The 27,975-nt window shown below is 40.7% G+C and overlaps 1 protein-coding gene across 1 annotated transcript in view; it reads left to right on the top strand.

Moving 5' to 3' along the window:
* The window catches only part of LOC122809651 (transmembrane protein 64-like), a 567,210-nt gene that overhangs the window by 327,746 nt on the left and 211,489 nt on the right, over positions 1 to 27,975 (top strand). Inside the window, exon 2 of the mRNA XM_044081297.1 lies at positions 384 to 539. Coding sequence (XP_043937232.1) covers positions 384 to 539 — 156 coding nt within the window. The remainder of the gene's footprint in view (positions 1 to 383; positions 540 to 27,975) is intronic.

The raw sequence follows: 27,975 nt of genomic DNA on the forward strand, positions 1-27,975 counted from the left end.
TTGGCCTCTTCTGCTGTCACAGAGCATTGGTTGTGAAGTATAATGGAATGTTACATACTCCTGTCTGCAGTCATTGGCATGGACACTTCACTTTGAACAATCTTGTGTAGTTTGCTTTTTTAAAAGAGGTACTTAATGTGAATGTGGGATTAGTATACCCCTTTGGATGTCTACAGATTTTCCAAGTAATCTGATGTTTAGCTGATGTTAGATTTTCTTGTGCTTTTATTTTGCCATATAAAATACTATACTTTATAATAGAGATATTCCTGTATCAGGATATAAGCTTTGTGCTCATTGTTGCTTTCAACACTAGATGTATTCCTGTGAAGGAAGCCAACTTATGTATATGTCTTCTGAATGTGTTCCCTCTCTTTTTTCAGGTCAGTCCTATGCGCACTTCTCAGTATTTGACAGCATCCACCGTTGGCTTACTTCCAACCCAGATTCTCAACTCCTACATTGGAACGACGCTACGGTCCATGGAAGATGCTGTGACCCACAAAGGTTCAGAGGGCTATGCAGCATTTGCAGTGCAGGTACAATTGTGTTATAACATTCTACGTGTACATTTAGGGATGGTTTGGGGTCATAATGCTGAAACCTTTGATTCATTTCTTTCTGACTTTAGTGGACTGTTTTGCAAATAGCTAAAAAACGTTTTCTAGTTTGCTTTTAAACTGCTGGGAATGGGTAAACTGAAGAATTTTGATGTGGTGAAGTAGTCAGACATGTTGGATTTGTTAATTCTGTTTTCTGTAGTTTCCTTCATAGGTCACAATGCATGTGTGTTAAGATGCACTGCTGAGTCTTGGATATTCCATTTCCCTGAACACAACAGCTAACAAATTAAACTGACTTCCAATATATAAGAAGGGTCTACAGTCAGAGCACCCCAGGGCAAATAGGCCATCAGTTCCCTAATTTTCAGAGGACCTACTCTGCAGGGCAGCTCATCCAGTGCCGTAGTTTCTAAAATGAAACCATGTAAATCCTCTTCCGTACCACTCCAAACAAAGAATATGTCATCTACAAAGCATTGATAGTAATAGACAGCACAAATGGTTATCAGCTAAAACACAGGTTTGTTCCCACCAAGCTAATACCATATCCATGTAGCTATGGACACGCAACGTGCCCATAGCTATGCCTAACTTCTCAAGGTGAAATTGCCCTTCAAACAAAAATACATTGTTTTCTAACACAAGTTCTAACAAAAACATAACAAACCTATCATAGAATTAGATTACTATATTTTGTCATAGTCTAATGTACTCCGTTCCTACTTCATTAGGTGATATCTTCTGGCCGAAATAAAAGGAGAAGGTTAGTGGATCTGCAACTGAACCTATGGCTGACAATGTCAACATATGTAAAGGAACTGATGCATAGAGTTGTCTACATTAGAAACCTCTACCTCTACTATTTCTACCATGGCTAATGACACTGGTTCGGGTACTTTAAATAATCCGAGTTTCCAAAATGGAAGAAAGTTGTGCTGGGCACAGCAGTTGGTGCATCTGCAGCACATACCTCTCAGCTGTCTGATTTTGAGTCATATTTTTGCCCTGTCCTTTGCCTAATTTTTGAATTTGCTATAAATCATTGAAGTCTGTAGTCAGTCAATGATGCCAGCCATTAGAAGTTTTATTATTTGTAGTGCATGTTGATGCAAAACCTGCTGTTATTCTAAACTTTTAAGTGAATTAGAGTAATTCATTTAAAATGTCAGTATAACCTTTTAAGTGAGTTATTGTAGTTGGACATTGTTTTTGAATTTGGGCCTTTGGACCCAATCATTTTTGACTTTGCCCAAAATTCTTGAGCAAAGAAGTTGAGAGATATGGTGCAGTAGCTGATGAATGTATTCTGTGGTTTCTTGTGCTTCGTAGTGGAGTGGAGAGCAGTGCTTCCTACTTGAGAGCCAGAAAGGAGAACAAGAGCCAACAGTGGATATGCTACCATGCAAGTTAACCAGAAACCTCTGCAGTCTTGCATTAGTCTTGGGATTTTAATTGATTGCCTGTTGAAATTCCAGTGGTCATAATTCTAATCGTCTGAGCGATGATGATTGAAGTGAGAATGTAGAAGAAAATATATACTAATTCCAAAGATGTAGTGGCTTGGAGTGCTCAGCTTTAGAGGTACATCATTCTCTGAGATTATTTTTGTGTGTGTGTGGCAGGAGTGTTTTGGGTGCAGGTCCTTCTTTTGGAGGATACAGGGGGCTCTCTTTCTTGCAAAAATACTTTAACATTATAACACTGAGTTTTGGAAAAGCTATTTTTTAAATTAGTTTATTTTTTGTTGTATTGTACTCCTCATTTGATCCTTGCTTTTGCTGGGTAGCTATTTTCCTTGCTTTCTTCTTTATTGCCTCCTTTTCTCTGGTTTAGGTGGTATTCCCATGGGAATAGAGCCTTCCTATGATCTCACCCACCCACAAGTGTCTTTATGTACACATGTACACAGATGCCTTGAGACGAAGCACAGTCCAGACATCTGCCGTATTAATGTAGTTTAACCCATTGCTTACACTTCAGCCATTTTGCATACTGGCTGGATATCAGCCATCTGACCTGGCATCAGTTCAGCATGTATTGCTTATTGCCAAGCAGTGTATTTGATGCAACAGATTATTGCTCCTATCTCAAACATGTAATGGCATTTACATAGTCACTGTATGTCTCCCTTTTGATGACTCATAGTTGTAAGTGAATTTGTTCTTTGTATTCTTTACAAAGAAAAAAAAGAACAATAACTTCCTGTTGGAGAGTTGAGTACAGTCAGGTCATACTTGCACAGTGTTGACCCCAAGTGAATAACTTAATAACTAGGTATTTCTATATTGCCCCTAAAATCATACCTCATATTTCAGTGGCAGTGACTCATGCTGGATTTAGATTTATTGTAATTTGGGAAGGCCATTCTTAGCTTGCAGTAAGATGCAGATGAGCCTCTTTCCTCCATTTATTCCTGCTTCTTTTGTTGTAAATTGAGGTTATGGCACTCTGCAAATTGCTGCCATTGGAAAAGCAAGGCTGTGATCCTCCAGAGGAAAGCCACTGTTTAATCACAGGTGGAAGTGTACCATTGGTAGTCAGAGGAGGAAGGACGTTTGCAGCTATGCTGGGATAAAAATAAGAAACAAAGGAATATTTGGAGTTATTTGCACAGAACCTGAGATTTTGTGTGTGTGTCTGTGTATGGTTATTGCCTACGTACGTGTGTGTTTGTTATATGTACACACACATATGGGTCTCTGTCAGATTATCGAAGTTTAAAATTTCGAACATCATACGGACGAGAACATATGATCGAAGTTTTGAAACTTCAAAGGTTTTGAATGGAGATCACCGTACAGCACAGAATGTGAAATTTACTTTTTTCCTCACTATAGTGTGATCTCAGAGTTTGTATATGTAATTAGGGGGTGTGGGGGTGCATGAGGGCTTGCCCCCCTGCAAAAACATACATTTTTTATTTTTTTTATTTTTCAAGTTTCAAAACTTTGATCATATGGTCTTGGCCGTATGATGTTCAAAGTTTTGAAACTTTGATAATCTGATAGGGAACCATATATATATATATATATATATATATATATATATATATATATGTTAGAATACACCTATACTTTTATTTCCTACCATTATCCAACAGGTACAGGCACGGCAGACTCCAGGATATATAGAAAAGATAAAATGCTCCCAGAGACTTCTTAGAAAAATGCCATTCTACTTGTAAAAAAAGAAATGTGTTCTGTAATATGCATAGCAGGAGCCCAGCTCTGCATTTCTTCCCTTGTTAAGTAATACAAGTTAATAATTACAACAGATACTTTGGCATCCCTCCTGCTGCTGACACCAGAAAGTGTCATTGACACTGGTTTGTCTGTTATTTCACACTGAACAGACTTTAAAATGATATTAAGTAACCTATGCAATGTCCAGGAATATGATAGGCATAAATTCACCATTTAAACACATTCTAAATTATTTACAGAAAGAAATAATTGATGTATTCCCTTTTTATTCATAATAAATTTATTTATTTTAGCAGAGGGTGTGGGGTGGGGAAAAGTAAATGCATTCCTTTCAACAAAGAGAAAAACACTATGTGAGTATTGCTCTAAAGAGTTAATTTAGTAAAGAAAAATGGCCACACTAGGGGAAAGTAGGTTGCACTCATTTTAAAATGAGCTGGCACTGTGTTTAAACTGAAACATATTGTTAATGTACTTTGTGTAGGGATCGGGCAGCCCTGTTTCATCTGTCAGCACTCTGTTTTTAAACATCTTTATACTTGTGTACAATTTATGAAAAGTCCATCCTATCCCATGCCATGCCAAAGTACATTGGCTGCATGAAGGTAAAACAATGTGTATAAATGAAAAAGCCATTTGACTGCTTCTTGTGATTACAGTGCCTGATTTAGCCACGGTGGTGCAGCGGTAGTATTGTTGCCTCACAGCAAGAGTTCCTCCTGTTCGATTCTCGGCTGGAGTGCCTTTTGTGTGAAGTGTGCATGTCCTCCCTGCGGTAGAGTGGCGTTCGAAAGACATGCGTGAATGGGTGTGCTTTCACTGAAGGTTGGGCATCGGGCTGGCAACTCGGCACCATAAAAATCTACTGCCAATAATTAGCAGACCGGAGCTCCGCTGTGGCAACCCCTAACCAGGAAAAGCCGAACAGGCAAACGACAACTTGTGATTGCAGTGCCTGTTAAGTGCAGTGTGAACCAGCTTTTAGTCAAACATACAAATTCTGTATCAGATTATCTTTAACAGTCAGGCTGATGAGCACAATGTGCAACTGCACAAGTTACAGCCTTGTAATCTAATCTCAGTACAGCTCCTCTGTTCTTCACTGGAAGTATAACTTCCTTGTTGATGTGATGACCTCACGTTGGGTTAGGAATGTATGTTCAGAGTACTGAAGATGGAGAAGTGTTGCTGATGTGACAGCTCACTCTATTTTTTCACCAAATTTTCTCACTAATAGGAGTTTTATAAGTCCCCTAGCAACGTTACCCCCCATTTGTAAGTCAAACTCCCACTGTAGATGGTCTTGCACAAGGACCCACACTACCTTCCTCAACCTCCATGTGTTTCTCATGTTGCTTGCAGCGTCTTAGTTTGTATAGCAAATATTTGATAAAGACCAACTGATTAAGGAAGTGCATATATCTTAACCTCTGAGCACAAGAATTATGACAAAGCCAAAAAATTAATGTGGGGGCATAGTCCCAAAATCAGGGTTGTGTTTTAAATTTTAATTTTACAACCTTATGCTATTACTAGAATAACAGGTTTTGCATTCACATGCAATTTCTGTAGGATTTGAAGTCTGAAGCTCCAGTGTCTGTCATTGTTTAGTGACTTTACTACTCAATGATTTGCATGAAAAAAACACAAATGTTATTTGGAATGGACCTCAACTGAGGCATTTAGCGAAATTCTGGATAGTTGAGGCATTAACAAGTGCAATACAAAAATTAAGAAGTGCAGCCATGCCCCTGATCCAAGTCAGAATTTGATCGGTTAAGAGACTTCCAATATGGTTGCACATTGAGTAACAAGTTATTATTTCCAGCTCTTCCAGTGTGAAAACAGGAACTCAGCAGAGAAGGCCAGTAGACTTGTGTTTATGGGTAAATTTCAGCAAATGGCTAGTAAGTGCACTGCCTGGATGTCAGGAATAAAGAAATACAGAAGACCTGAAAAAGTCAGCTACAAAAAGTTAAGAAGAAACACTAACTGGGAAAGTTCTGCAGCTGTTCAGCAAAATAAATGCAACCTTCAGACATGACTTCCAATAACCTACAGTTAGGTATAAGACAACTGCATACAGACTTGTTTAAAATAAACAAAACACTGATGGAATATATCAACACAAACAACAAGAGGCTGAAAAAATGGAAGATATTCATATGAGATGATAAAGCCGCAAAAATCAGGTCGAAATGAAGAAAAGTCTGGCTGAATATGAGACTGCTCAGGAAGAGATGTTTCAAAAATATTATTTATTTATTTTATTTTACATTTGAAAAACAAAAATCAGCAGGAATAGCAGCAGTGTATACCAAAGAAAAATGTATATTTGGTGTTTTTGATCTTTATTTTACATTTGTTTACCAGGAAAGTCCAACTGGGCAAAAGTTGCTAATTTTCAGTGGAGGCCCAGGTAGAAAAGATCCACATGGTGCAACACAGTACAAAAAATATTCAAAACAGTCCATATAACAAACACTCAAAAAATATTTTAACATAGTCATAACAAGGTACATATACATAATACACAGAAAGTAGTATGCAGTTTTATAACATAAAGGAGACATCATGTATATGCTCCAAACCTGACCATAAGAAAGCAACCTAGACCTTTAATAGTAAAGATGCAATCCTCCCAGCAGGAGGAGTTGATTCTGGCAAAACTGTGTCCGAAGGGCAAAGTATTAAAAGTAAGAGACAGCAGAGCATTTGTGGAACAACATTACTCATTGTACACCAGATAGAAGAGGAGCACATTTATTCCACTGTTCAGGGAATGTTGAGATGCAGGTGTGAAATTCAAACATCTGTACACAGCTGCCTTCAAGGTATTCTTCCATGGAGGGACAACATTTTTTGATAAAGTACATGCTAAGGAAGAAATAGAAATGTTTGTCCAACAAAAAGTAAGCTGTGAAACAAAAGGCCATTCTCCTTCTTGTTCTTCTGGTAATAAAGAACACAGAGGGGATTGTACCTGTGAAACCTTTTCAGAATTTTGAGCAGAAGATGTTGGAGAGAAGGAAGGGAGCAAGACGAATTGAGAGTATGTTGGAAGTGAAGCAGAGAGAGGATTTCAGAGATGAACAGTAATAAAACCAGTAACGTAATATGGGATAATAATGCAATAATTACATTTGTGAAATATGGCAGAACAAGAAAATCTGCAAATTTTGGACTTTCTCAGAATTTGTTGGACTTGTGGAGGACTCTAAAGCACATGCCCTACTTCATGTCATTAATGTTTGAAAAACTGCTTTGGGGAGGGAGAAAGTTCACTGTAAGTAAAGCTTTTATTTCTTGAATACTATTAATTTTGTGACGTGGTTTTCTTTCAGTTATTTTTAAGTGCAATGGGGATTGTAAACGGGTGCTGCTGTACTTTTTTTTTTCTTTACTTCCTCCATTCTCACTTTCTTCTTCAGTTTTAAGAAATGTAGGTACTGCAGTGTAAAAAAAAAAGCCTGGTTAAAAAGTGTGATAAAAGAAAAATCAGTGTGCTTTTTCTCATTCCTTCATGGGGGGATGACTGGATTAAAGACCTTAGATTAATTTAATAAGTTTTGAGAGAGAGGAAGTAAATGAAAAAGAACATTGAATATTATGAGTTTTTTTTTCTAGCAAATACATGTAAGCTCAGTAACAATTATGCAGCTCACCTTCATGTTTCCATGGAAACATGCTGATAAAGAGAAACTGTCTGACTAGTTCTCATGTCTCCATGGAGGCAGTATGGAAGAAGAGAAACTGGCTACAGTCTGGTGGAGAGTAATTTGCTCAAGAAAAAAAAGACAAATTGGCTAGGAGATGTTTTCTGAAAACATTCTGTTTTTTCCCAAGGTAGATAATGTTCTCTGAAAGCATTCAAGGGCTTTCTGAAGGTTGTTAATGTTCACTGAAAGCATTCAGGTGTTTTCCCAACTGTGAAACCTATAAAGATAAGTTGAAACCAATCAGCACTTAATAAAAGCACAGGCTGCTCCATACTTCTTAGCATGGATAACCTTTCTTTTAGGTTAACTCAAGTTTGAGTGTGGCTGTCAGTTTGGGACTTTTTTTCCCTATTAGGAGGGTGAAACTTCAATATTTGAAGGTGTACATAGCTTTCTGTGTTTAGTATTAACAGGTTTTAGAGGGGTATTGGGGTGTGTTTTTTGAGGGCTTTAAATAAAACAAAGGTTTATAAGATGTGACATAGGCTCAAATGGATATGACAAGAAACAACTGTATAAATGTTCAACCTGCCAAATGGTGTATGAATGTAACACAAAAGCTGGAACTAGACATTTAACAAAAAAGATGTATATAAAAAGTAGAAGTGATACCTTTTTAATACAATGATGCTTTATGTAATGTCTTTAAATGTAAATAGCCCTACAGATAAATACAAAAAAGAAAGACTAATGAACTGTTTTAGAAATGCAGAGTGCAAATAGCTATGTTACAGTTGACACACTTAGAAAGAACTACAAATGTGAATTTGATAAAAGTTTTTCAGGGTAGCTATTCGGCTGAATACCTGGTACAAAGGAAAAGTGGAATACTTAATTGCAAGAGGAGCTCCAATAGTGATAGAAGAAGATAAAAAAGATAATGGCAGATTTGTAGTGCTAAGGGGCTACTAGCAAAGGAGGACGATTACACTGGCATGTATTTATATTCCACCTAAAACTGCTATAATTGAGCTTAAGAAAATTCTGGGAGAAATCAAGTTTTCAGCAAGGAATATTACTTACAGATAGGGACTGGAATTTGATTTGCAGCAGTGAAGATGTGTGTGGGGACCCAGAAGGGAGAATAGAACAAAGGAGTGTAGATTTTTGAAGTAATTTATGAACATATTTGGCATGGAAGATGTGAATTTAGTAATATGAGTTCGGAGTGAATTTACATATTATTCCCCAAGATATAAAAACTGGGCTAAACTAGACAGAATTTACATTTCACAGGAACATGTGCATTTAATTAAAAGTCTGGATACTCACCCAATAACTATTTGAGATCATGCACTAATAATAGCTAAAATAAAAGCACAGGGTAATGAAATATAAATGAGACATTCGCACTTTCTAACCTATCTGTTGAGAGAAAAATTTTAAGGAATGGGTAGTAGAGATTATTCAGGAGTTGTTGGAGAGGATAGAAATTTATTCGGAAAATATAGCTAGGTAGTGGGATAAAATTAAGGTGGAGTTTAAAAATAGGGTGGAAATGAAATGGAGCTATGGTTAAGAAGTAACAAGGATTATTTAGAGGGACTGACAAATGTTAAGTATTGCAGAATAGGGGAATCTCCCAGAACAAGAAAAGGATTAACTGCAGAATGCTAGACAGAAAATAAGGGATTACCTTGATAATATGCATGAGTTTAGAAAGGTTACCATTAAGTAGCTGTTTTTGTTGTTAATACAGCACAAAAACTTTTAGCACAATCTGGCAACAGAAAGTAGAAGGGGCTGTCGCCAAACTTGGGCAACCTGAAACAAGAAAGGTAACAAGATCCTGCAGACGTATTATAAATATTTTGGAAATTCTATGAAAGTCTATAAAGCAGAGAAACATGAAAATCATGAAAATATACAAATGGAAGTGTTTATGGAAGAATTAAATATGCCAAGGTTAGAGGTAGATGAGGCTCGATTACTAATGGTTAGGATAGGAGGAGATGAGATGAAAATTGTGATGTATAACCAATCTACAGGAAGGTTCTCAGGAATTGATGTTATTCCTGTGGAAGTTTGGAAGCCATGACAAAAAATTGCTAAAGTTCTGGAAGGTTTTGTTTAACAGTATTTTAAGAGGAGAAGTACCATTATCCTGGAAGAAAGCACTGGTAATAATCCATCTGACCCAGCTTCATGCAGGCCCATTTCAGTACTAAACTATGATTATAAATAAATTGCTCATGTCTATAGTGGCTAAAAGAGTGGCAAAGGTAATGCCAAAACTGATAGATATGGATCAATGTGGTTTTGTGGAAGGGAAAGTAGGCATTTGACAAAATAAACACAACACTGATGATCCAGAGGGAAGCAAAATGAAAGAAAATACCATTGTTGCTGGTGGGCCTTGATGCAGAAAAAAGCATTTGGCAGAGTAAGCTGGGACTTTATTAGAAGGGCAAGGGAAGAATTTGCATTTCCTGAAAAAATTAATAAGGTTGATTAGAAGGATATATGAGGGATCAGAAGTGGGTAGAGTAAAGTAGTTAAAATGTTTCTAGTCCCTGGTCAGGCATTTTTTTGTCAACCAGAGGAGAAGTTGTGGATAGTAATTAATAAAGAGCTGAAGGAATTTATCTGGGAGGGGGAAGATGGCAGGAGTCAAGTGGGATAAGCTGATTCTTCCAGTAGAACAGGACAGATTGGGTTTACCCAATTTGAAAGGATATTTCAGAGGTACACAGTTAAGACTCCTATACATAGCACAAGCAGAAAACTATATTTCAAAGTGGAAAGGGATGATGATGAAATGGGAGGAAGCTCAAAAAACAAGGAGAGACTGGAATTTTGAATACAGGCTTTAAGGAGAATAATAATAATCGTACAGACTTTTATATTCATAAAGTAGCAGAAAGTATTCCAAGAAATAAGCCAACAGAATTGGAGAAAGGAGATTCTGCCAATAGGGATGACTGCAATTAACGATATAGACAATAGCAGGAGGGGTCTGGAATTTATTGGAGAAAACTGGCAGGGAAACCAAGGTGTTGAGAGCAAATAGAGAGGGAAAGATGATAGAATTGGAAGACGCCAAGAATTTATTTGGACAGCAGGTTATAGATTGCCTTCCCTATCAGGGAGTGATATCAGAGTATAGGCAAATAGAAAGAAATAGGGGGGGGTCCTAAATGAAAAACCAGCACTGGTAGAGTTTTTAGTAGAATCTAGAGAAGAAGCTGCCATTAAAAAAGGAATAAGTAGTAGATCATTTAAAATATTGCATGATGATTATAAGAATCAATCAGAGGAGGTTAGAAAGGATTGGGAAGAGAGATTGGATAAGCAATTCACAAAGAAACAACAGACTATATGTGTACGTCTCCCAAATATGCAACAAAATCTATAACATTTAGTATTTTTGCCTTGAAATGTTTGCATGGGCATTTCTGCACTGGAAGTAGACTCCAGAGAATTTTTCCTCAGGCAGACTGCAAATGTTAGGTGTGACAGAGAAGAAAGAGGTAATTGGAAACATATTTTTGGGAGTGCAGTGAATTGGCTGACTTTAAGGATTTCCTGCAGGATGCACTGTTAGTGATTTTGGGTGTGTGGATTAGTCTGAAGAGGGAGGTGGGTTTTCTTAGCTATGATACAGAATCCGAATTTCCTATCCATGAATAAGGCATGGCTGTGTCTAATAATGGTGGCTGCCCAAAAAGCAATTACTAGGCAACGGAAATCAAAATCAAAACCAGCTGAAGTAGTGAATATAGTAACAGACATGAAACAGCTAGAATTGAGATATTTAGAAAATGGTAGGAACAAACTACTTGGGAAAATAGTGGGAACTGTGGGAGCAATACATACAAGGGATGAATGAGGTTTAAAAGCTGGCAGGACTTAAATGAGCTATGTACTATTTGACTTAAAAAGATTGGGTAGATTATTATAAGTGATGTATAATTCAACTGGGAGTGTGTCAGTATGGTTTGTGATGTAAAATGGTTGCAACTAGGATTGTGTCGGTGTGGTTTGTTTTCATTTGTATAAATGTATGATTGCCTATGTAGTGATGGTTTAATAAAAATGTTTCTTTAAAAAAAAAGTCAGGACTTGAATAATTTATGTAATGCTCCTTAGGTTATATGAGATATAGCAATATATGGAAAGTAAAATGTTTGTTAATTGTAGTGGGATCACTTTTATATGAATGTAAATTTATCTATGTCATGAGTGGTAATTCAATAAAGGTGTTTGGGGGGGGATTTGGGCTGTTAAAGAAGTTGACACTGGTGGTATCTCACAGGTGTACTGTAATGTGTCTGGCAATACTGTGCAAATAAAATCTGTATTAGAGAATTTTTATGAGTTTCATTTCCTGATCCAGATTACTGTATGCGTGTCCCATTTGTTTGATAATGTCAACATGGATTTAACAGTTTAGTATTTTTTATTTCATAGTGTTCAAGTTATTTGCTAAAGTGTTAGAAACATGTTCATCCGGCTGCAAAACCTTTAAAATGAAAGTGTACAGAGTGTGTTTGTTCTCAACAACAGTGTTAAAAATTCTATTAATCACAACTAAATCATATTGTCTATCCAAGGAAATAAGTCTCAATATATGGAGTTCTGCTATAACTGTGCATCATCTGAGGATAGGTTCAGGTAAGTAGACTTCCTGTAGATGAAAATGAGAGAAAGTGGTACTATTCAAATGGGAAATTAATTCCTTTGATCTGTCCTTTGTCCCTTCCCATATAAAAAATAAATCATCAATATATCTTCAGTACAGTCTGATGCTATAAAATACACTGTTATAAATGGCTTTTATCTTTTAATACAAGACAAATTCTCATCCATCTTATTTAAGGAAAAGAGGTATGCTGACCACATAGCAGGAGCTCATTTTAAATTACTTATTTACTGATTATACTGTGATTGTATGGATTATAATTTATTTACCCAGCTACTGTGGACGCACAAGCCAGTGCATTTCTTCATGCTAGTCGCAAGCCTGGATAAATGGGGAGGGTTACATCAGCAAGGGTTATCCGGTGTACACCCGTTGTCAAATGACATATGTGAAGAACAATACAGATTTCCATACCGGATCGGTCGAGATCCGGGTTAACAATGACCACAACCAGTACTGTTAGCCACTAGGGTGTTGGTGGAAGTTGGGCAACTGTTGGCTGATGGAGAAGAAAAAAGGCAAGACATGCCCAAAGGCAGGAAGAGAGGAGGAAGGTTAGGAGTGTGGCAGTGAGTGTAGGAACTTTAAATGTTGGTAGTATGACTAGTATAGAGAGAGAGAGCTAGCTGATATGATGGAGAGAAGGAAGGTTTATATATTGTGCGTGCAAGACATCAGTTGGGAGGGGAGTAAGGCCAGGTGTATTGGAGGCAGGTTCAAATTGTTTTATTATGGTGTGGATGTGAGGAGAAATGAAGTAGGGGTTATCCAGAAGGAAAAGCATGCCAACAGTGTTTTGGAGGTGAAAATAGTGCCTGATAGAGTGATGTCTATGTAGCTGGAAATTGATGGTGTGAAGATGATTGTTAGTGCATCCGATGGGTGAGAAACAAAAATTTTGGAGCGAGTTGGATGAAGTGGTGGTGAGTGTACCCAAGGGTGAGAGACTAGTGACTGGAGCAGATTTTGATAGCCATGCTGGTGAAGGAACAGAGGGGATGAGGAAGTGATGGGTAGGTATGGTGTTAAGGAAAGGAATGCATAAGGACAGATGGTAGTGGATTTAGTGAAAAGGTTGGACATGGCTGTGGTGAATACATATTTTAAGAAGTGGGAGAAGCATAGGGCAATGTACAAGAGTATAGGAAGATGCACATAGGTGGATTATAGCCTATGCAGGAGAACCAGTTTGAGGGAGATTGGACACTGTAAAGTGGTGACAGAGAAAACATAGGCAGCATAGGGTGGTAGTCTGTAGGATGACTGTGATCAAGAAGAGGAGGAGTGTGAGGGCAGTGCCAAGGATCAAGTGGTGGAAGTTGAAAAAGGATGATTGTAATGTGGAGTTCAGGGAACATTTAAGACAGGCACTGGGTGGCAGTGAAGAGTTACCAAATCTGCAGTAGAGGTGGTAAGGGAGACAGCTAGAAAGGTGCTTGGTGTGTGGCATCTGGACAGAGGAAGGAGGACAAGGAGACCTGGTGGTGGAACAAGGAAGTACAGGAAAGTATGTAGCGAAAGAGGTTGGCGAAGAAGTGGGATTGTCAGAAAGATGAAAGTAGACAGGAGTATAAGGCGATAAGGCATATGCCAAAGAGAGAGAGGTGATGAAGGCTAAGGATAAGCCATATGGAGAGTTATGTGAAAGGTTGGAAACAAAGGAGGGAGAAAAGGACCTGTACTGATTAGCTAGACAGAAGGACCTAGATGGGAAAGATGTGTAGCAGGTAAGGGTGATAAAGGATAATGAGGGAAACATATTCACAAGCAAGGAGAGTGTTGAGCAGATGGAAAGAGTACTTTGAGGGGCTGATGAACAAAGAGAATGAGAGAGAGATAGAGAGAGACAGGTGGATGATGTTGGGATAGTGAATCAGGAAGTGCAGCAGATTAGCAAGGAGAAAGTAAGGACAGCTATGAAGAGGAGGAAGAAAGGAAAGGCTGTTTGTCCATATGACATACCTATGGAAGCATGGAGATGTTTAGGAGAGATGCCAGTAGAGTTTTTAATTGTTTAATGAAATCTTTGAAAGTAAAAGGATACTTGAGGAGTAGAGAAGAAGTGTTTGGGCACTGATCTTTTACAATAAATGTGATGTGCAAGGCTGTAGTAACTATAGAGGGATAGAAATGATCAGTCAAAGCAAGAAGTTATGGGAAAGAGTAGTTGAAGCTAGGTTAAGAAGGGAGGTGATGATTACTGAGCAGACATATGGTTTCATGCCAGGAAAGAGCACTACAGATGCAAAGTTTGCTCTGAGGGTGTCTATGAAGAAGTATAGAGGAAGTCGGGAGTGGCAGAAAAGTGTGTAAGAGTGGTACAGGATATGTATGAGGGTAGTGTGACAGTGATGAGGTCTGCGGTAGGAGTGATGGATGCATTTAAGGTGGAGGTGGGATTGCATCAAGGATCATCACTGCTACATTTGCGTGTCTTGACCAACTATAACATTTCGAACTTAACATTTTAGATCCTTAGAGCTTTTGCTTACAAGAGCATTTGCCTTAAAATGTGTCGACAAACTGTTGCTCGACATTTTAAGCATTCATTCTTATAATATAGACCTTTATTTGGGGCCTGGACAGGAAGCCCAGCTCCATGACTGGAGTGTGCATTCCCTGTGTGCTCTTATGGAAAATTGTAATTGGTACAGAGAGCTGCAGCTGAAAATTCTGTGTCTGTTTTTCTCGCAGTGAATGCTCCCCACTGGTGACAGTGGTGAGAATTGAGACTCCTTGATCACTGGCCCACAGGATGGATGTCACACTGAGTGCTTGTACTTCACCACCAGTTTTGCTGAGTTTTGTCTCCTCCAATTTGCTTCCTTCCTGACACACACATTAAGCTGAGCTCTAGGATCCTGTTCATACTTATTGGTTACTGGCTTTCATGAACATTTTCCATACTGCATGCTCCCTTCTCATCATTCTTGCCTGTTAACATCATGATAATGGTTATCATGCTCACAGTCTTGACTTCAGGGTGAGAGGAGGTGTTCAGTGTTTCTTGACCCTGGTCATTCTGACAAATACTACTGTGAGGCTGAGCTTCTAGCTCCTTCACTCACAACTACTAGGCCAGTTGCCAAAGCCAAGATGGCCTCATCTGTTCTGCTTGCTACCATTTGCATCATCTCTTAGGTCACGTTTTGACTGCTTTCTTGCTGTTTGGCCCTGGGATGGTATCCTTATTGTTGCTCATTGAGGGTATGTCTGTGGGCTACAGTTTCTGCCCTTGCTTGGCCATTGCATCTACCTCTTCCTAATATTCCCTGAAGTACCAGAACTCTTGTGACCCTTGAGAACCTGATGGAAACTGCTAGACTGTTTCCCATCAGTGACTTGTATACTATGCTTTATGGTTCATCAATTTTAAACATTAATGTAACCAGTCAACTTCCTGTAGCACGTGTATTTTCTAATTAACCCACTGTTTGTGCTGTTTTAGAGTTTGCACTGCTAAAGTAAACTTGGGATAAACAGTCCCATGCCCATATGGAAAAAGGTTGTTTGCTGACTGGCACAGACTGCATTGCTGTACCTTAAGTAATTTACTTTATTACTTGGTACTACATTTTTAAAGTTATTTGCATTTTTTCCGTACTGTTTCAGTAAAGGTAAAGTAATAAACTTTATGCTGTCTGGCTTCCCCTTAGTGTGGCTTGTATTCTATTTTTAGCACTTAGTATAATTGGTTTATTATTTTAATTAAGGTATTAATAGCTTGCAGTCTGATATAAGGTTATGACTAGGTCTTGGGTCATTATGAGACTGTATTCAAGAAATGGATGTCAAGAAAGCCCCTTCATTTTAAGAGCACATCTACAACAACTAGTTATGCTCCAAGATACAACAATACTGTTTTGCAATATGGCTGAGTTTTAGCAGTTCCTACATGATCATGATGATGCCAACTCCTGATGACTTAGTATTATTGTCATGAACTGTTTTTGTCTTCATGTAAATGATTAATCGGTTAATCAGCGGCAGTGGACTATCCCTCACTGTAGATGCTCAATACATACAGCTTAGACTACTGCAGCTGTGATCTACAGGTCTTAACCCCTGCCAAAATCTCAGAGCTTTGGGTACCTTCTTTGTGCACTAACTGCCAGAATCTCTGATGGGCCTCCATATAATAGGCAGCTGGAATGCAAAATGCTTCATTTTTTTTTCCCACAGAAGTGAGCACTTCTTCAGGGAACTCTGTGAATCTGGGAAAGCCTTCCTACTTTATTCACATTTTATAAAAAAAAAATTATCTGATTATGTCAATCTTCTTTTAATCCTTGACCTGTGGCTTTGGTTGCAAATCTCAGAACCAAATCTGCTGTTACTACAGCCCGTGAGAACCAAAAACTCTCGAGCTTAAGTCCAGCCAGAATGCTCCTTTCCATTTTACCTCAGATCTCGTTTGCCACTTCCTGTGACAGACACATCACCAATTTGCTCTTGAGTGAAGTGTTATTTCTCTGTTGTTTTTCAAATTTTTGGATTGTCATAAGGTTGTTTTACTTCTTTACATAGTTTTATGATCTTTCTTTCTACAACCTACCCATTTTTCTCCTACAACTTTTACTTCTCCTCTACGTCTTTCCCTTATACACTTCGGTGTATTCTCTGCTACCATTGTTGGAAGCCCTTATTTCTTTCCTTCCTCTTTTTTCTTCAGTAGTTCTCATTTTAATTTTTCCTTCTGCACTCACTGTAGTCTTTCCTACCATTGCTGGTAGCCTTCTCTACTCCTTTTTACCATTGTTGGTAGCCTCTTCCTCTCTGTCTACTTATTGAGTTTTATGTGTGTGTGTGTGTGTGTGTGTGTGTGTGTGTGTGTGTGTGTGTGTGTGTGTGTGTGTGTGTGTGTGTGTGTGTGAGTGACTTGATTGTTCAAATTATGACTGACAACAGTAAAATCACCTCCAGTTTTAAGAAATGTCTGGAGTGCAGCCGTAAAATGCCAAATTTTGATGGGCATGCTCTGTGTCTATTGCCTGGGCCCAGTGCATTTGCAAGAGGATTGTTCAATCTGTCATGCTTTCAGTCACCGGCCCCTGGTAGAAACTAAGAATAAATTGGTATTAAAGGGAATGATAAAATCTTCCTTTAAGGAGGCCTTATTTGGTCTTTCTAGAAAAAGCAAAATTGTTGTTTCTTCCTCTTCCTCATCTTCAAAACTTGACAAACCTAAAAAGAGGAGTTGATCGGTGCCAGCTTCTCCCTCAGCACTGACAACCAAAAAACTTAGAACTTCAGTTCCCTTTACCACTGCGGAACCGACAGTTACTACAAAGGTTATTTCACTGCAGATCTCTGCACCAAAAGTGTCTTCTCTATTGGTGCCAAAGTTATTGGCACAAATCTTAGACCAGGTCATGGAGCTGACAGCCTCGACACTGTTTCTGATTTCAGCACCAATATCTTCAGTTCCAACTGAAAGCACCGTGTTTTCTTCTATAGATAGACCTAGGACAAGATACTCCCCATCAGTGGATCCCTTTGCTGGTCAGTTATGCAGCCCCTTTTTAGAAAGACCAAAATCCCCCTCTACCCAGTCAATTCATTCCACCAAGAGTCTGACAGAAATGGATGTGTTTGAGGGGGGGGTCTATATGACTTGGTCGACAGTTCATATGATCGACTGTTTATTTGGTCGACAGTTCATTTGATCGACAAGCATTTTAGGCGGGGGGCTTCACCCCCCCCACACTCCCCAATGTGGGGGGCTGTGCCCCCCACACCCCCCCTAACTATATATATCAACTCCAGGGTCACACAACATTGGGGAAGGGGGCAAATGCTTGTCGATCAAATGAACTGTCGACCAAATAAACAGCCGATCATATGAACTGTCGACTAAGTCATATAGACCCGTTTGACGTTGGTTGATCGGCTCCTTGCGTGAGCGGACTTGTAGTTGTGTCCTCTGTTCCAGCCCCTATAGGTGCCAGAACACTTCCTTCTGTGACCCCACCTACTCTTCCTCCTCTAACCTCCTCTGAGGCCTTGGAGATCCCAACTCCAAGTTTCCTGGTGCTGTTTCAGTCCCGATGAGATCTTCATATCCGGTTCTGATTTCTACCTTGAGTTCTTTGGCTCTTCGGCTCCGGAGAAGTCTCAGGAGCATGGCTATGCTGTAGGATCCGAGGGTAGGGACTTGACTCTGTTTTATTCTGAGCCATCACTGCACCTAGGGGCTTTGGCACCCATTAGCTCTACCCTGGCTTCGGCCATAGTGGCAGTTCCTTCAGAGTAGAGAGTGACCACAGTTCTGAGGCAGCCTTTCTCAGCTCCAGGCTCCCTTTCCTGTTTGGGGAGACCAGTATTTCAGGCCATAGAGAGGGATCTGTCCACTGTGGGCATCCAGTTGGCTTCTCCCCAGTTGGAGCAGTTCCCCAATCCTTCCCCTTGTCCAGAGCTTCCTCCACCCCCAACACTTGGATAGTGAGCGTCAAAGCCACAGGAGGCAACTATTCAGGTTTTATCCTCTTCTGGTACCTCCCCAGATCATCTCACTGAGGAGGTTCCTCAGAATAGGAAGTGTAAGAGGAAACACTTAGATTCCCCAGAGGAATCCATCACAGAAGACACTGATTTTGATGAAGGGGAGGGTTCCCCATCGTCACCTCCTGGAAGATGTCTCCTTTGGAGACATCCTTGAGATCCTTAAACAGAGGGGTGGCTGGACATCTCAAAAGGCATCTTTGGAGGAATCTGTGTACCTGCAGGCCTTTGGTGCTCAACCATCTACCTCTTGGGTTACTCTGTTGACAGGCTCTTTAAGTTGATCTCGCAGCAGGTGTGGAAGGCTCCTGACACCATAGAACCTGTCCCCAAGAGGCCAGACAAAATTTTCACTGCACCAGAGGACCATTAGTTTTGGGCAAAATGGATTGCTGGTAGATGCCATGGTGGTACCGGCAGAAACAAAAAAGGAACTGGCAGAGGAAAGCTCCACTATCCATCCTCCCAGTAGAGAGTTTCGGGCGATGGATAGGTTTGGAAAGCAGGTTTATGCTTCATTGACCTTTGCATTATAGTCTTTGAACTTATGGCACACTTCATCAAACTCCAAAGGGATCTGATTAAGGAGTTATCAGATACCCTGGCAGGAGCCATATCTGATGAAGTCCAGGATAAGGTTGCTTCTCAGCTGGCCACCTAGAGTCCATTTCAAATTCATCCATGAGGCTCATAGTACATGCAGCCAAAGGGATGACTAGAGCAGTGGTATTCAGCGTAGCCATAATATACTTGTGCATATTTGTGGAGACATTCAAGTCTTCATTCATCAATGCCCCCTTTGATGGATCGTCCCTTTTTGGCCCTAAAGATCGAGAAGCATTGTCCAGATGTGAAAAGGATGGAAAGACCCTTTCTGCAGTGGGCGTACATTTTTCTGCTCCTCAACAGCCCTTTTTGAGGAACCAGAGGAGTGGGAAAATGTGGTTCTAAAAGTTCCAAGGGCCTTTCCAGGTCACATGTGCAGTGGCTCCCCCAGGGGTCGGAGGAGGGAGCTTTAATGGAAGATGCTGTCCATACCGCAAAGGTGGCCTGCAAAATCAAGGTTCCAGAGATACCTTTCCTGGTAAACCCCATCAGCACTTCTGAAAGGAGGCCCAATTGCCTTCCTCTGGAGGCAGTCAGGGGATGCTTTTATCCGTGCACTGACCAGCCTGGCTTCAGATAACTTCTGTGTTTGGGTGCAGAGGATTATAATCAGGGGCTACTCCGTACCCTTACTTCTACCTTCCCACAGTTGCAGAAAAATCCCCGACATTCCACCCAGTCAGCAGGAACCAGCAGTACTAGAAGTTCAAAAACTGCTAGAAAAAAAGAGTCATCCAAGAGATCTCACCAGACCAGATAGAATCCGAAGTTGACTTAAGATTCTTTATAGTGTCAAAAAAGACGGGACTGGAGACCAGTTTTGGATCAAATTGTTTTGAACAAATCGGTTTAACAAAACAAAATTCTGGATGGTCACGGTTCAGTCTATTCTTGGATGTGGTCTATAGATCTCCATGATGCATATTACCATGTCAAAATGGACAAGTGCTCCAAGAGATTTCTCCTCTTTCAGCTGGAAGCCAGTCATTACCAGTTCAAATCCCTGCCCTTTGATCTCACCACAGCCCCCAGGGTGTTCACCAAATGCATGGCAGCAGTAGCAGCTCACTTGAGACTGCTCAGACTCTGGGTGTTTCTGTATTTCGACTGGCTCATTACGGCTCCCACCAGGCATCTACTAGAACAAGCAAGAAATTATTCTCCAGACCTGTGCCAACCTGGGGATTACTTAAATTACGTAAAATCACATCTGACTTCAACTCATACTATAGAGTTTATAGGAGCAGTACTAAATACCAATACTTGATAGCCTCCCCATCTTGTCTGAGATTGCAAAAGATCAAGAACCAAGTAGAAAAAATTATCTGAAGCAAGAGGGTAGCCGCATGACTAGTTCTGCAAGCCCTAGGTTCAATATATGGGATGGTTGGCATGTGACTAAGTCCACTGGTGAGATATCACATGAGAGTTTTGCAATGGCTTCTAGTGTCCCAGTGGTCCATTCTGTATCAGCCAGTGTCAGACCAGATTTAGATTACCAACTGTTGCAAGAATGACCTAGCTCCTGGGCCGCCACTTTGTCCTGTATCAACCCAAAGTCATAGTGACCATGGACGCCTCCCAGATGGGGTGGGGGAAGATTATCTGGGAAAGATGCTCCAAGGCACTTTGGTCCCTTGTTGAGGCCAGCTTGCATATCACTGTTCTGAAGCTGACGGTAGTGCTTTTAGCACTGCAGGCCTTTCAAACTACTCTCCCTCTAGGAATGATTGCGATTCAAGCAGACAATATGTTGGTAGTTTGGTACATCAACAAACCATGTCATACCCCCTTTGTCGAGAAGCACTCAGAGTCTGGCAGTGGATGATCTCTGCAAACCACTTTCTGATAGCAGTGCATATTCTGGGGAGATCTAGTGTGATAGACAAACTGAGCAGATGCATTCTTCTGCATCACAAGTGGTCTCTCCATCCTAGAATGGTGAAAAAGATCTTTTGTCGTTGGGGTCAGCCTTGCTGCGACCTTTTTGCATCACCCCTGAATACAAGTGCAGCAACTACTTTGCCCTCATCGCCCCCTGAGGAGGAGTCCCCAAAAGACACACACTTGCACGATTGGCCCTTCAGACTCCTGTATGCCTTTTACCCCTTCCAATTAATTCTTCAATTTCTAAATAAAGCAATTAGGTTGAAGAGGAAGGTAATCTTCATTGCTCCCTTCTGGCCTCGACAGGCCTTTTCTGACTCTGACCATGGACTCTGGACCCAGATCCAGATTATCCCATCCAGAGAGATTAGTTCACCCAAACCTTCAAAACCTGAAGCTCACAGCTTTGCTTTTCCAGTTGCTTTGATTGCCAGGCATAATAAACTTACTTACCCAGTTCATAGGATTCTATTTGCCTTCCACAAGCCTTCTACCAGAAAACTGTACAATAGTAAATAGAAGAGATTTCCTTCTGGTCTTGTGATAGTAACATCAATCCTTTCTCTGCTCCTATCTTAGTCTTAGAATTTTTAGCTTTGCTATTTGAAGCAGGGGCCTCTTTCTCTACCATTAGGGTTCAGCTAGTAGCTATCTCAAATTTTCTTAATATGTTCCTTAATTTCTCTTAGTCTTTGCAAAGCATTTTTAAAAGGGACCTTAATGTTAAAACCCCCATATAAGGATCCATTTACACCTTGGGATTTAAAACTTGATGTTACAGAAATAGTTAATTCTGCCTTTGAGCCTGCTGCTGACTGCGACTTGAAATTCCTGTCTTTGAAAACTATACTACTGGTAGTGATAACTTCTGCCAGCTGGATTTCTGAAATTCAAGCTTCATCTTGAAAACCACCTTATTTGATATTTCACAAAGACAGGGTTTCACTGAGAACAACCCCTTCCTTTTTGATAAAAGAATATCGATCATTATCAGAAAAGAATATCAGTCAGGCAATCAATTTACCAGTATTTTTTTTCCAATTTCTCAACCAGTGGGTAGTACTGTTTCCATTTACTAGATGTTCATTGACAATTATGCTTTTGTCTTCATAGAACAAAAGACATAAGGAAGTCTGACCAGCTGTTTGTTTCCTTTTCAAGTACTAAAATGGGCAAGCTAGTTGCCAAAGTCACTTTATCTAGATGGCTTAAAGATTGTATTTCCTGTATATACAACAAGAGGAAAGTTGAATTACCTGGGCCTGTTAAGGCACACAGAGCAGTCGCTATTTCAGCAGTGTTCCAGTCTAACACTTCCATGGATGAGATTTGTGCAACAGCAACATGGCCTACCCCCTTTATTACTCATTACAAATTGGATTGGGTCTCTAGGAAAACAGCATCATTTGGTTCTGTGGTGCTCAGGAATATCCTTCCATGACTCCTTCCAAGAGCTAAGGTGGCTGGGGACTCTGACCTACATGTCAAGGATTAAATGGATTGGCAAAATCAGATAAAGAAGTTATGTACTTACCGTAATGTTCCATCTGTGCTGTCCATCTTCATTTATCCTTGACTCCCCATTCTCCATCCCCCTTCCTTTCGGACTTCTTGGTGGAATGATTTATGGTCCTATTTATAAATTGTTTTGCCTGTGATGCCAGATATGGTCTCCATGAATATGTCATTAGGATTATACTTTGTCTTTTTCTGTCTGCAAACTCGATCTGAGGTAAATGGAAGAGGAGCATTCTGGGTACCATTTAAGCTCGAGAGTGTTTGATTATCATGGTCTGTAGTAACGGCTGAGTCAGTTCCGAGATTCGGAACAGAATCCACAGGTCAAGGATAAATGAAGATGGACAACACAGATGGAGCATTATGGTAAGTACATAACTTCTTTTTTTTCCTGTCTGAAAAATTAACGTTTGCTAGGAAGCAAAGCGATTTGGATTGTCTTTCCATATTCGAAGAGAGTTCTTATGTTGGTGCTTATGTAAACTCTGCAAGGAAAAATTCGTATTTTGACTAAAATGTATTCAAATTTTAAATTTTGGGCATTTGGGACATGATATTGTGCTTGTGGGGAACTGTCAGTGGTTTACTTGCAAAAAGTATGTAACTACAAGGTTACCCTAAGGATCTTGCACTCAAGCTCTCGAACATTAGTATTTATTCTACAAAATAAGAATGGAGTACTTTCATCCAAGAAGAATGGACTTCATCAGAACTAGTAACAAAATTCTTTCAGTTCCTTTTAAAGGCATAATACCAGTACCGAATAATAATGCAAACGTTTATTCATATTTAAACATTAAACTATATATTTAAAAGCAAAAAAAAAGAGAAAAAAACTTGTATTTGCAAAATGTGTAAGGCTTGTAAAACTTTTTGAGAATACAGGTTTTTTTAACTATCTTTAATTTCAGTGTTGACAAAATGTCTTGTATGAGCTGTCAGTTTGTCAACTTTAAGTTTCACCACACTATAAAGAGAGAGAGAGAATAATTTAACCCTGATGGGTTGCTAGCATCTAGGTCACTTGCCATGCTAGTTCACACACTTAGACATGTTCCCAGGGTCCACCCCTGGAGTCATTGGAACTTCAAGAACATAGTGTGGCAATTTGTGGTGCGTCTCTGCAATGCATTGGTCTCCTTTTTGTGGCATTGTCGTAAGAGTTTTTGTATGTTTTTTAAGAAAAAATCGTCCGTCTTTCCTACTTAAAATGCATGGCATATGTTACAAGTTGCAAGATGGACACCATTATTACCACATTTTAATGATTAAACATTTGTAACCCTTTAAACTAATTATGTAGTACTGGTAGTGCACCTTTAAGACTTTGCTCATGTGACTTGTACTCCTTTAAAAGGGTCTAATTGAATTACATTAGTTCTGATGAAGTCCATTTATCTTGGACCAAGGTACTTAACTCTTGTACTCTGCGGAATAAATATTACTGTGTGTGGATCCTTTCTGTAACCTTGTGGTTAGTGGATGTTCTTCATCTCACATTGCTGCAGTCCTTACACTTGGGTAGTCCGCTGTCCTCGGTCGGCCCGAATATCAAAGTATTAGGCTGACGTCGGTCAAGGCGCATAAGACTGACATCAGGACGTCAGGGTATATATGCGCATGACCGACGTCATATCCTCAGTCTTTTTTGCCGCATGGTCCGATGCAGACGCAGCGTTGCAAGTGCCGTTCGGCGTTCTGAAATTTTTCGAATTCGGAGTTTCAGACCGAGTCAAAGTTGGCTACGTACCCCGTTGGGGAATATTTTAGTTTTTTCTTGCCTCAGTGGTTTACCGGATGTCAGAAAAAGTGAATAACTGTATTTCTTGTGGGAAACAGATACCGCATAGAGATTATCATACTTTGTGTATTCCTTGTTTAGGGCCTGAGCACGACGTTGTTGGGTGTCGCTTTTGTGCTAGATTTAATAAGCGCACTATTAAGAGAAGATTAGATTGTGCCAGGTTAGTCTTCGGGAAGCGGTGCAATTATAATATGCCGTCGGATGCTCCGGCGTCCGCTTCTTCGAAGAAGCGCAAGGATAAAGCAGCTAAGCCCAGGCAAGACGAGTCGTCCGTACCGGACGCCGGTTCTTTAGAGGTGTCGGTGGAGCCGGTGGTTCCGCCGGAGGTTTCTCTGGAGTCCCAGGGGGAAACCTTGTTATTGCAGGATGTGGCCTCTCAGGAGGCAGGTCAGGCTGAAGGGGCTTCTCAGGTTACTGTACTCCCCTCCCTTCCTAGGGTGGTTAGGCCTTCTCCTTCTGTTTCCAAGGCTTCTCCCAGAGGCAGGCCAGGTTTAGCTTCAGTTGGTGTCACTCCTAGTTCTTCAGGATCTGTGCCCAAGAAGCATATGCTTAAAATGGCAGAAGATTTGATTACTTTGATTAGAGGTTCTTTGCCCCCTCCGGATAAGAGGCCTAGGGTGGAACCTGAGTTGGGGACTTTTGAGCAGGCTTCAGATGTTTCAGAGTCTTCGGCTGAAGACTTGCAGGAGTATTCTCCTTATTCTGATTCTGATGTGGATGATTCTACTCCTTCTGCTTCTCCTCCTGAGGATTTTTCTTTTTCAGAGACTCTTCATTCCATGAGGGAGCATTTTAAGTGGGAAGGTCAGGACTTCTCTGACTCCAGGAAAAGGCTTAGGGAATTTTTGTTTTTACCCCAGCATAGGCCTTTGGCTATACCTCCTGTTCTGGATGTTGTGGAGGATGTGTTTGCAGAGGCTTCTCTTAATCCTGATTCTTTGCCTCTTGCTCCTGTTAAACCGGATAGGTATTATAGGGTGCCTGAAGCTCATAAGTATCTTTTTAAGAGTCCTAGGGCGGACCCAGAAACTGTTAGTCAGGGGCCTAAGGGTGTTAAGGCTTCTGTTGTTAAAAATCCGGTTCCTCCAGATAAAGAGGCCAGGGCTTTGGATAGATGGGGAAAGAAAGTCTATACTTCTTCCTCCCTAGCTATGAGGGCTTTGAATTGCCAGTTTCACATGCTGAAATACCAAAACTATCTACTTTCTCAATTGAAGTCTAAGGTAGATGCTCTGGCGGAAGGTATTGAGTGTAAAGAGTTACAAGATTTGGTACATGTCTCTGAACAAGTGGGTAAGCATTCTTTGCAATGTGGTTTTGATGCTGTACAGGCCTCGTCTAGGGTGGCTGCCACTGGGTCAGTTCTTCGCAGGCACGCCTGGCTGAGGGATCAGATTTTATCTGACCATGTTAAGACAAGGATTTTAGATGCTCCTTTACAGTCTGATGTGTTGTTTGGTTCACCTGTTGAGGCAGTCTTAAAGAAAATGGAAGACAAGGCTAAGTCTATGCAGACTGTTAAAGATTTTTTGCAGGTTCAGCCTCCGAAGTTTAGTAGGAATTGGCCTACCAAGGGGTGGACGTATCCTTCTTATGATTCCCAGTCTAGGGGTAGGTCTAGACGGGGTAGGGGCAGAGCTCAGGGCTCTTTCAGGCCTAGAACAGGGAGTTCACCTGCACAGTCTTCGGGTGAGGGCAGGGGTCAGTCCTTTCGTAAACAGACCCAATGACCTACCTTTTCAGCTGCCAGAGCCTTCTCGTCTGGCAGCACCTTTGGGAGGAAGGGTGGCACTTTTCAAGGAAAATTGGAGTTTAATTACCCAAGACAGATGGGTATTGGATTTCCATACCTTGCCTCCTTTCAAAGGCATGCCAGACGTTCCTCCTCAGCAAAGAATAGAGGCTCACAAACAGATTTCTCTGCTGCTCCAAATAGGCGCCATACAACCGGTCCCTCTGTCAGAAGTGGGCCTAGGATTTTATTCTCGCCTGTTCCTAGTACCAAAGAAGGGGAACACGTGGAGACCAATTTTGGATTTATCTATCCTCAACACTTATCTGGACATTCCCAAGTTCAAAATGTTGACGTTACAACAGCTTTTACCTCTACTGGGCAAAGATCACTGGATGGTGACTCTGGATCTCAAGGAGGCTTACCTTCATGTTCCCATCAGGCTATGTTGCAGGAAGTATCTACGTTTTCGGGCTGGGACTTCTCATTATCAGTTCTCTGCATTGCCCTTTGTCTTATCTACTGCGCCCAGAGTGTTCACGAAGGTTCTGGCTCCAGTGATAGCTTTCTTCAGGCTAAGAGGAATACAGATCTATCCTTATTTGGACGATTGCCTGATTCTGGCTCAAGGAAAGGACGAACTTCTTCATCATCTACACTATGTGATAGCGGTGCTAAGATGCCTGGGGTATTCTGTGAACGAAATAAAGTCCAGTCTAGTACCCTCTCAGGACATGTGCTTTCTGGGTGTGAGACTGAATACAGCATCGCAGATGGCCTTTTTGACCCCGGACAAACAAAAGAATCTTTCTCTTTACTTCCATCAATTGTCTCATCAGTCCAGGCTGACTGCAAGGACAGTCCTTCAAGCCTTGGGGTTCATGGCATCTTGTATTCTGGTGCTTCCCAATGCCAAACTGCATATGAGGAAGTTACAATGGTATCTCAAAAATGTATGGACACAGCACTGCCAAGATTTGGACACTGTCATTCAGATAATACCTTGCATTCAAAAGGAATTTTTGTGGTGGGCTCAGGAATGTCACCTAAACAAGGGACTCTCTGTGACCCGGCCAGAGGCGAGTCAGATTCTAACGACAGATGCCTCAGACAGAGCTTGGGGAGCTCATCTAAATGGAAAGTGGATACAAGACACGTGGCCTGCCAGACTTCTACATCTACATATCAATTTGAAGGAGATGTTAGCAGTCCAATTTGCATTAATAGCTTTCAAGGATTTACTTCTTCCAGGGCAGGTGTTGATTCTAACAGACAACACAACTGTCATGTGGTACATCAACAAGCAAGGGGGAACACATTCTTATCCTCTGTGCAGACAAGCAATGATTTTGTGGGAGACTGCTCTCAGTTTACAGCTAAATCTTCAGGCAAGGTTTCTGCCGGGAGCACAGAACTCCTTAGCAGACGTATTGAGCAGACAAATAATGGATCCCCACGAGTGGAAATTGGATCCTCATGTTTTTCAGAAATTGACAGTGTCATGGGGAACTCCAGACATAGATCTGTTCGCTTCTCCACTAAACTACCAGCTGCCAAAGTTTTGCACAAAAAGTTTTCATCCCACAGCCTGGAAAGTGGATGCTCTCTCATTCAATTGGAGCAATCTTCATGTGTATGCCTTTCCACCTCTGCCTCTCCTCCCAAAGGTACTTCTGAAGGTCAGACAGGACAAGCCAAAGACGATTTTAATAGCTCCAGATTGGCCTCGACAGCACTGGTACCCACTACTGAGAAGTCTGGTACAGGAGCCTCCATGGCCTTTACCTTCGATTCCACACC

The sequence above is a fragment of the Protopterus annectens genome, chromosome 8.part0 (genome assembly GCF_019279795.1).
Source record: "Protopterus annectens isolate FY-2018-M chromosome 8.part0, PAN1.0, whole genome shotgun sequence".
NCBI lineage: Eukaryota > Metazoa > Chordata > Ceratodontiformes > Protopteridae > Protopterus > Protopterus annectens.